The sequence below is a fragment of the Momordica charantia genome (genome assembly GCF_013281855.1).
Source record: "Momordica charantia cultivar OHB3-1 chromosome 9 unlocalized genomic scaffold, Mcharantia_2.0 BLBB01000009.1, whole genome shotgun sequence".
NCBI classification, from domain to species: Eukaryota; Viridiplantae; Streptophyta; class Magnoliopsida; order Cucurbitales; family Cucurbitaceae; genus Momordica; species Momordica charantia.
The window spans coordinates 5,189,899-5,199,482 of record NW_028275167.1 but is presented as its reverse complement, the minus strand read 5'-3'; the positions used below and the strand labels follow the sequence as shown (position 1 = coordinate 5,199,482).

General features: G+C 37.8%; 2 protein-coding genes across 3 annotated transcripts; one reads left to right on the top strand and one right to left on the bottom strand.

The window, feature by feature from the left end:
* The first annotated feature begins 1,004 nt into the window (after positions 1-1,004).
* On the top strand, positions 1,005-4,626 carry LOC111016136 (putative pectinesterase/pectinesterase inhibitor 7). Its single transcript, XM_022291441.2, has 3 exons — positions 1,005-1,689; positions 2,799-3,236; positions 3,739-4,626. Exons 1-3 carry the CDS (start codon positions 1,134-1,136, stop codon positions 4,431-4,433), a joined length of 1,689 nt encoding a protein of 562 aa, XP_022147133.1. The 5' UTR covers positions 1,005-1,133; the 3' UTR covers positions 4,434-4,626.
* Positions 4,627-5,042: 416 nt separating this feature from the next.
* Positions 5,043-9,384, bottom strand: LOC111016120 (putative ethylene response sensor 1). Of its 2 annotated transcripts, XM_088117075.1 has the most exons (7): positions 9,223-9,384; positions 8,872-9,015; positions 7,550-8,482; positions 6,440-6,808; positions 6,084-6,350; positions 5,795-5,922; positions 5,043-5,620 (listed from the first exon to the last, which is right to left on the bottom strand). In XM_088117075.1, exons 3-7 carry the CDS (start codon positions 8,459-8,461, stop codon positions 5,383-5,385), a joined length of 1,914 nt encoding a protein of 637 aa, XP_087973201.1. In that variant the 5' UTR covers positions 8,462-8,482; positions 8,872-9,015; positions 9,223-9,384; the 3' UTR covers positions 5,043-5,382. The 2 variants fall into 2 exon arrangements, with proteins under 2 accessions (XP_087973201.1, XP_022147113.1); XM_022291421.2 differs by lacking the exon at positions 8,872-9,015 and having other exon boundaries at positions 9,223-9,375.
* Positions 9,385-9,584: the final 200 nt, after the last annotated feature.

Here is a 9,584-nt window from a genome sequence, read left to right as displayed (position 1 = left end):
TCTTACGTAAATTCTTTTAAAAAAATTAAAGAAAAAAAAAGCAGGATCCCACACCGATTGCATTGGATAAGGGAATTATAAGTTTAGATTTAGAAACAAAATTAAATAAATAAATTATTTTTCTTACAAAACAAAACATCTGCATGACAGCTTGCAAATCTTGGCACCTTTTCCCTGTAACCAAACACCGCCTTGTTCAATGTCCCTCAACGCGCTTCTTCCTTCTTTTTCCATTTTGACTCTCTCATTATAATTAATTCGAATTTCGACCTTTCTTCCTCATTTAATATAAATTTATTTTAGTATTAAAAAAAACATTTATTTTAATATGGGTTTCTTACACTGTTACATACGGTTTAGGTTTCTTACCTCGACATATGGCTTCTCTTCGATCAATATTGATTGGACCGAACTATCAAATCCTTGTTGATCATACTTCATAGGTCGACCATTGTCTTTCTTTGTTACGACTATTAATCTTTTTTTAGTATAATAATGCGTGGAACGAGGTCAAATATACATGTTTTAGGTAACTTCAAGTTGGTTGGTTTACTAATTAGACAAATACGTAACAATTTCACTCAATACATATGACATAAAAGAGTAGAAAAAATAGATAAAAATTAAAGCAAGCTAAAAAGTTATACAACAAGTTAGTTAGAATAATATATATTAAATCAATTTTTTTATACAATAGGTAAGGTGGGGATTCGAACTCATAATCTTTTAATTGAAAATAAGGTATCTAAATCAATTGAACTATGCTTAGGCTGACATATCATTCTAGATTTTTATTATCCGTCGTGTCAACATTTAAGTATACTTTCTAGTGTAATCAAAATAAAAGATTTCAGAATTCCAAAAATAAAAATTAAAAATTTTAAAACATTACTAATATATATAACCCATTTATAATTTTAAAATATTTTTACATCCTAAAAAGTTCGAATCTCTTCTGTGAATTTGTCCATTAATATTCTCGAAATAAAAAAAAGCCTATAGTCATCCTATAAATAGAACCCCCATTCCCCATTGAAAGCCCATAGCCTTCACAGTTCCAAATCCCCAAACTGAAAAAAAATATATATAATAAATAAATAGAAAATAAAAATCCCTTCTCTTTGCTGTGTCCCATGGGCAGCACGACGTCGTTCTGGTTCTTCACTTTCATTCTCTTCTCCTTCCTCTATTTCTCCACCTCCGCCAGCCGTGCCCCGCCGCCCGCCGCAGCCGGGCCCGTCTGCGACTCCACCCCAGACCCCTCCTACTGCAAATCCGCCCTCCCGAACCAAACCGGCAATGTGTACTCGTACGGGCGGTCGTCGGTCGGAAAGTCGCTGTCGTCGTCCAGGAAGTTCCTCCGGCTGGTGCAGAAGTACCTGCGGACGTCCCGAGGGTCGCTGACGGTGGGCGCGGTGCGGGCGCTGGAGGACTGCGAGCTACTGGCGGGGCTGAACGTGGACTTCCTGACGGCGGCGGTGAGGGCGGTGAACGCGACGAGCAGGGCGCTGCCGGAGATGAAGGCGGAGGAGGTGCAGACGCTGCTGAGTGGGATTCTGACGAACCAGCAGACGTGTTTGGACGGAGTGAAGGCGACGGCGGGTTCTTGGTCTGTCAAAAATGGACTGTCCCTCCCACTTGCCGCTGACACCAAGCTCTACTCCATGTCATTGGCTTTATTTACCAAAGGTAATTTGTTATTCTTATTTAACAAATATCTCCATTTTCAATTTAATATCCTTTGCAATATTCTATTAATACATCTTTTTTTTTTAATTCTCCCATTTTTTAGACATTTTTTAAATTTAGAAACTTTAGGTTCTGTTTTCGGTTTCCGATTTCCTTAAGAAATGCATTTTGCAATTAATTATATTTATTGTTTATTCATTTCTAATTTATTCCATAACGTAAATGAAAAGATTGTTTTATAATTTACAATTTATTTTTTTATTAAAAATGAATAATAAGAAAAACAGAATCGTTATCAAATGAGTTTGTTAGAACGTTTTACAATGCTACTGTTTTTAGTTTTTCTAAGCTTAGAGGGTTTGTTTTATAGTTTCTTATTTCTAAAATATGTTTCTAAATTACGTAGAAATTTAAAAAACAAATTTATTGTTAAAGGCATAATAAATATTAAAAGTAAAATATATAATATAAATATTTCAAAATAAAATTTTAGATCATTTTATTTTTTAAATAAAAAAAGAATAAATTTTAAATTTGTAGTTTAAGATATAAACTTAATTTTACTTTTTTGTTTTTCCTTTTTGAAATATTGCATTCAATTCAGACCTACAAGTCTAGGGGGAAAGCATTATACGGCTAAAAAGCGTCCCTTTCTATAATTGGATTAGCATAATTTGTTTTGGTCTATTTTATTAAATTAATAATAAATTGATACGAAAATAATGTGAGACAAAATACCAATTAGGCCGGTTTTCAAAAAGTTTGGTTAGCTTATTTTAAGCATTAGTTATACAATCTGACAACCATGATCTTTTTTTTTTTTTTTTCTTTTAAAGACCAGCTTAGAAAATGTTGATGTAGAAAATATTAGTTTCTTTTTTGTGCTACTGCTAACTTATCATTTATTATTGTGTAGTACTTGTGCCTCATTCCAATTTAGTTTACATAGTTTTTTTTTATTTAAAATTTCCATAAATATTGATAAATTTTACATTAGAGATCAAGTTAAAAATCAAATCATGAGGGCCAAAATAGTAATTTAACATAATATTTTTAGAAAAAAAAAAGATTGTAAATTGACATTATTTATTATTATTGAATCTGGACAGGTTGGGTTCCGAAGAAGAAGAAAAGGGCGACGTGGAACGCCGCCGGAAGACATGGCGGTTTCAGAAACGGACGAATGTCGCTCAAAATGTCGAGCAGAACAAGAGCGATCTACGAGACGGCGAGTCGCCGGAAGCTGCTCGAGACCGACGGCGACGGCGACGACCAGATTGCGGTCAGAGACATCGTCGTCGTCAGTCAAGACGGTACCGGAAATTTCACCACCATTAACGAGGCCATTGTGGCGGCGCCCAACAACTCCGCTTCTACCGACGGCTATTTCTTGATCTTCGTCTCCGCCGGAGTCTACCAAGAATACGTCTCCATCGCCAAGAATAAGAGGTACCTGATGATGATCGGAGACGGAATTAATCAGACCGTCATCACCGGTAACCGGAGCGTCGTCGACGGCTGGACCACTTTCAATTCCGCCACATTTGGTAACTCTTTCTCATCTTCAAATTTTAATTATAAAAGTTTGATCAAGCGTTAATATTACCAGTTACGTCCGAAATCAATTGATAATAATAAGTGTATCCTTAGATTTAGAAAGTTAACGATTTCAAAACAGAAATTTGAAAATAAAATTTTCGATGAAAACATCGTTGAATTTGTTTTAAGATATGTATTTGGTAGTAAACTTAATTTATATATTTAAAAATTGAATCTCAATTTAAAGAAAAAATATAATATTTTATAATATATTAGTTATCAGATAAATATTGAATTTAATCTAAAGTATTATTAATTAATTTATTAACGTAGATGTTATAATTCCGATTAAAATTAACATTTGAGTGTTTTAAAATTTTGATACTATATTAATATTCTTGGTTTTTTTTTAAATTAATTTTTTTTTAGTACTTTTCAAAATGAATCTCTCATCAGATTCATCTTAACGATGGACTGTTTATTTACTTTTTTATTTAATTTAATTTACAGCGGTGGTCGGACCTGGGTTCGTAGCGGTGAACATGACGTTCCAGAACACGGCCGGAGCAGCGAAGCACCAAGCGGTGGCGGTGCGCAGCGGCGCCGACCTGTCGACGTTCTACCTCTGCAGCTTCGAGGGGTACCAAGACACTCTGTACACCCACTCCCTCCGCCAATTCTACCGCGACTGCGACATCTACGGCACAGTCGACTTCATCTTCGGCAACGCCGCCGTCGTCTTCCAGAACTGCAACCTCTACCCACGCCTTCCGATGGCCAACCAGTTCAACGCCATCACCGCCCAGGGCCGGACCGACCCCAACCAGAACACCGGCACGTCGATCCACAACTGCCGGATCACGCCCGCCGACGATCTCGCCAACAGCAGCTTTCCGGTCAAGACATTTCTCGGCCGGCCCTGGAAGGAGTATTCGCGGACGGTTTATATGCAGAGTTTCATGGACGATCTGATCAATCCGGCGGGGTGGAGGGCTTGGGATGGGGATTTTGCTCTCAACACTTCTTATTATGCGGAATTTGGGAATTTTGGGCCCGGATCCAACACGTCGGAGAGGGTGGATTGGCCGGGATTTCATCTCATTAATGATACTGACGCCGGCAATTTCACGGCCGGCAATTTTGTTTTGGCCGATGATTGGCTGCCGCAGACCGGAGTTCCTTACGCCAGTGGCCTGACGGGGTAGTAGAAAACAGAGCGAAAATTTCTTTTTTCTTTTTTTTTTTCCTTTTAAATTTCTTTTTAGTGAAATTCCAAAGCTAAGCTTCAGGAATGTATAGCAGCGGGATAATTGATTCTTTGTACGGTGATTGATTTTCAATACATGAGGGCAAAAATGGAACAACCAATAAATAATAGCTGCATTAATTTTAGAACTATCTAAATGCTCCTAAAATTTTAATTTTTGTGTTTTATAGTTCTTTGGCTTTTTTTCAAATTAACGAAATTATTATATTTAAAATTGAATTTTTTGTTTAATTGAATTCTAAACTTTCCATTTTGTATGAAGTCAATAAATTTTTTTCTCAAAAATAAAGGTCAATAAATTGAAAAAAAAAAGGCAATAAATTTTAGAAAATGTCAAATAACATGAATTAAACTTATAATTTTAATAAATAAAAGATTATACTCATGACCTCTAAACATCTTAATTAATTAAATTATACTCGAGTTGGCATTTGAAACAATTAAATGTAACTTCTAAACAATATGAATTTTATAAGTTCAATCTACTTGTAACCTACATTTTCATAATCCACTATTGACATATTTTCATCTTAATTTTAACGAAAAATTAATGAAAGTGTTTACATTAATATTAGTATGTCCATGAAATTAAGACCTCATCGCAACTGAAAATTTATGGATCCCAAAGGAACATGATTCGGCGCCTAAGTACATGGCATTATGTTTCAATAACACAACAACACGTTCATCTTCGAGAGTTAACAGGATATTTTTCTTATACTACATGGTGGCTGCAAATTCAGCAACCATGTGTTTTATCTAACTAAGGACCGATAATATCGCTCGGGAAGCAAAGATGCAGCGGCTATGTAGGTGCATTTCTTCCAACTTCATGGTTTCCCATGAAAAAAATCCCGAAGGAGCTCGGAACTCGAAATTCATCAAGATTAAAGACTTCTTTGATAACGCGAACTTGAAAAAGCAACTTGACCACTCTCTCTGAAGATTGGTCTATGCCCATGGAGATCTGCACTTCTGTGATTCACAATGGGGGCAACTTGCTTCACTGATAAGTCATTTGGATTGGCATTGCAGATCCCGAGTTTCACAATGAACACGGCCGTGGTCCCTTTCTCGGGGCCTTCGCTCTCAATCCAGATGTGACCTCCCATGAGGTTTACAAACCTGATCCAACAACCCATGTGAAATGGTTTTCAAGAAAAGCTATAAGATAAAAGCAAATTAACAGATACAAGTCAACTCAGACCAATTCTTTCTCTTTGGAACATGATCCAAGAATAGCTTCTCATAAAAATGGAATTTTCAGGATACTGTACTTTAGATGGTACGAGGTGTTACCGCTTACAAAGGGCCAATCCAAGTCCTACGCCACCATTTGTTCGGTTAGATTGCGTTTGTAGCTGAGCGAATCTGGTAAATAGATGAGGAATGTCTTGTGGAAGAATTCCACATCCAGAATCTTTAACCTGCACAAGGAGAAGTTAGAAGCCATAGCAAGAAGATTTAGAACATTCAATAAATATGGGATGAAAAATAAAGTTGGCCTAATTCTAATTGGTCTTTAACCATGTGGAATGAAAAATAAAAGCTGGATGAAAAGCCAATGTCCCGGTTAGCGGTTACCAACCTGTACTCGCAGGTAAAAGTGGCCATCAGATTGCATTGGATAGAATTCAGGAGGTCGCCAATCTCGCATAGAGTCCAATTTTGCAACAGATGCTATGATTGAAACATGACCTTCCTTCGTAAACTTCACCCCGTTACCCACAACATTCAAGATGATTTGCATAAGCCGCTTCTCGTCGCCAACAGCACAGATGGGTAAATCCGAGGCCAAAATCAACGCCATCGACAACTTCTTTACCGAAGCAATGGGCTTTATAAGATCCATTGCCTGCAATTAAAGGCTTGATGGAGTTAGGATAACACCTGATGGTTGTTGAGACAACTGAGAAAAAAGTTAGCTTAGATTCTAAAGTTTACCTCTTTGAAAATAGCATGGAGATTGAACGATCCCATGTCTAATACTAGACTGCCATCTTCGAGTCTAGAGAGATCTAAGACATCATTAATCAGAGTGGCCAGAAGATTACTACTCTTGAGTATTGTCTCTATCATCACTCTTTGCTCTGGAGTCAGTTCGGTCTCTAAAAGTAGGGATGATAGAGCGATTATTGCATGCATTGGCGTCCTCATTTCATGGTTCATGACAGCCAGAAAATCATTACGAGCATGAATGGCCACCTCCGCTTCTCTTCGAGCTAAATCCAAAGCCACATTTTGGTCAACAAGCTGATCCCGGGCCCGCATAGACTCTTCAAGAATTGAAGCATGTGAAAGGGCAACAGCTACCTACATATGGATTTCAGGAATTTCATTACTCAGTAACAAATTCCTGATGAGTGATAAATGTATCACAATCTCCGAACAGGCAAAGAAGTCTTTTAATTGCAATTACAAAAACTTGAAGTGCAAACTATAGCATTTTGACTAAATCTTGAAGAACAAGTGGACATACATTATAATTCATCAAAAAATGTAAGAACCTATTCTAATTATTTGTAAGGATTGAAGAAAAACCATAAAATCTGATAACTAGGAGGAACTAGAAAACTTCTCTGCATTGTTGGATCAAATAGATTGAGGCCATATTGGTTAAAGAGGAGGAATTTTATAAGGAATTTTATAAATAGATTTGACCTTCCTTCATTTCAACAAAAAACTAGAAAACTAGGTAACCCAAGAATTCAAAGGAACTCTTCCAAAGCTCCCACACTAGCCAACTTTCGTTGATATAAGCCCTTAGCCCGAACCACTAAGCTCTTACCTGACAACATTCCCAACAATATCGTTATCCGATGAGGGCTTAGAAGGCTTGACTAGGTCATCACTTACAAACAGTGTCCTAAGTGTCACATGGGTATTTGTACTCCTAAGCCGATAGCATCCTGTCTTAACATTCGACCTATTTAGACCATCTATTAGAACTACAGATGATCAATTATTCATATACCTTAACTAACTTTAGTTGTGTAAAATATGCCAGTCAAGGGGCAGTGTACAGGTGCAGCAGAACAATAAATTACACAAAACCTGGTCTGCGACAACGTCCACGAGTTCCAACTCATGATCTCGCCATTTCCTAGCGCTATCAGTAGGAAGAATTAGAACCATTATTGCATAGCATCTGGAAGAGCCATCAGGCCAATTGTTGATTTGGAAATTTGAGAGGTTTAAGAGTGGAACTCGCACGGCAACAACTTCAGGCGGTAAATACCTTCCTCCTACAAGAGGCCTGACCTTAGCCAATTGACAGGTGTAGGGAACGCATATTGCTCGAGTACTATTGAAAACTTCATTGACAACAGGAAGATTTATCGGAATATTAGTTCCAACTGGTATCTGGTAGTTCAAGGCATGTGAAAGTTGTAAACTAATTCCATTCCGTGATGGCATCCACAAGGCACATTCCTCAAGCCCTAAGGTCTTTCCCAGCTCGACAAGCGTTGTTTTTAATATCGTATCCCGGTCGAGTGTGCTTCTTATTTCATGAGTTAGCATTCTAACATGCCTTCCAGTTTCTTCCTGAGTGAGAATAAGGCCCATCTCCCTGTCAAGTTCTTCAGCCTTGTTCTTCAGAATCAACTCTCGAGTTTTGACACTCAGAAGATCAGGAATAATATGAACAAGCATCAATGCAGTTGCACACGAAACAATAGCACAGGCAACTTTTGCAATTGTCATCACCACGGCAACAGCCTTCGAGTGCATCGAGAACGTCCACAGGTTTATGAAGTGGGTTGCCCCACAGAGAACAATAAAAGCACCAAATTGCATAAGCACCCATCTATAAGGAAAGAATGCCGACTTCTGCACAAAATATATAAGCTCCAGCGGGATGGAGAAATAAGCAAGCGCGATTAACACATCCGATATGTACTGATACTTCACTAGAAGTTCATCAGGGGGCCACTGGGCGTCAATGCAATCGCAGGATTCCATCATAAGATAATCTTCCAAACGTACCTGAAAGTATAAGATAGCAAATGATATTTCACATAGTAAGAAACATATCGAAACAGATCATTGTAAATCGCTTTCCAACAGTCGATTCAATGCTCACTCCCATTTATGGAACAAAAGTTACCAATCGACATTAGTAAGTTTCCGTCAAAAGAAACTCTAATATAATTAATCCTGGAATGCTAATTTGGTAATGACAGGATGCCCACTCTAAAAAATTAGGTGCTCCAATAAATGATCAAGAAAAATGGAACCAAAACTCGGAGGAACAAAAACAGTGTACGAGACCCTTTTAACCGAAATCTAAGTAGATTTCAGGAAGCAGATTTTCGAGGGATTTCACACAACGGATCCATCAGAAGCAATGGGCCAAAAACCCTTCAAGAACTTACAATCTTCCCAGTTTCCAACTTTCAGGCTGTGAAGTTTGAACAGAAAAAATGGTGGCAGTTGATTAAATAAAGGCCTTCCTCGACCAGTACTCTCACCGATTGAACTGAAGCTCTACAACTACCTCCCAAATTAAAGGGCGATCTCTGACATAACAGAAACAGACAGCAACAGCAACTACTTTCATGACCCATTTGAAAAGGGAAACAAGAACAAAATTCGGCAGCACCGAAAAGGGAATGGAAACAAAGAAAAGGGTCGGAAGTCTCGTGGATTAAGAGAACATATATCCAAAAAAAAAAAAAACAGAGAGAAAAAACAGAAGAAGAAGAAGAGGAAATGAATGGGCATACCAATTGCAATTAGGAAGGTGAAGAATCAGAAGTAGTGGGCATTAAAGGTTCCATGTGAAGGCAGAGCAGAAGCAGAGGAAATGGGAAGGGGAGAGTTAATGGAGGACTGTGAATCTGTGAAAAGCCAAAAGAAAGGCCTGTGGGCTGTGGCCGTCACGGACCAAAAGGAGACCCCCGCACGTGCGCTCCATCACCGGGAACCTATGACATTGATATTGCCTTCCCCTTTCTTTTTCTTTTTCTTTCTTTTTTCTCTATTGAGGAGAAAAATGGGTTGTTCACACGTGTGAAAAAGATAGGGATAAATACTATTTTAGTCCATACATTTTCAAAAATCTATTTTAATTTCGATATTTTTGGAA

Excerpts from the sequence above, each read along its gene's own strand:
- LOC111016136 (XM_022291441.2), top strand. The coding sequence starts at position 1,134 with ATGGGCAGCACGACGTCGTTCTGGTTCTTCACTTTCATTCTCTTCTCC. Across the intron at positions 1,690-2,798 it reads ATTGGCTTTATTTACCAAAG|GTTGGGTTCCGAAGAAGAAG; the intron begins GTAATTTGTTAT and ends GAATCTGGACAG. Across the intron at positions 3,237-3,738 it reads TTTCAATTCCGCCACATTTG|CGGTGGTCGGACCTGGGTTC; the intron begins GTAACTCTTTCT and ends TTTAATTTACAG.
- LOC111016120 (XM_088117075.1), bottom strand. The coding sequence starts at position 8,461 with ATGATGGAATCCTGCGATTGCATTGACGCCCAGTGGCCCCCTGATGAA. Across the intron at positions 6,809-7,549 it reads TGGACGTTGTCGCAGACCAG|GTAGCTGTTGCCCTTTCACA; the intron begins GTTTTGTGTAAT and ends ATCCATATGTAG. Across the intron at positions 5,923-6,083 it reads ACTTTTACCTGCGAGTACAG|GTTAAAGATTCTGGATGTGG; the intron begins GTTGGTAACCGC and ends CTCCTTGTGCAG.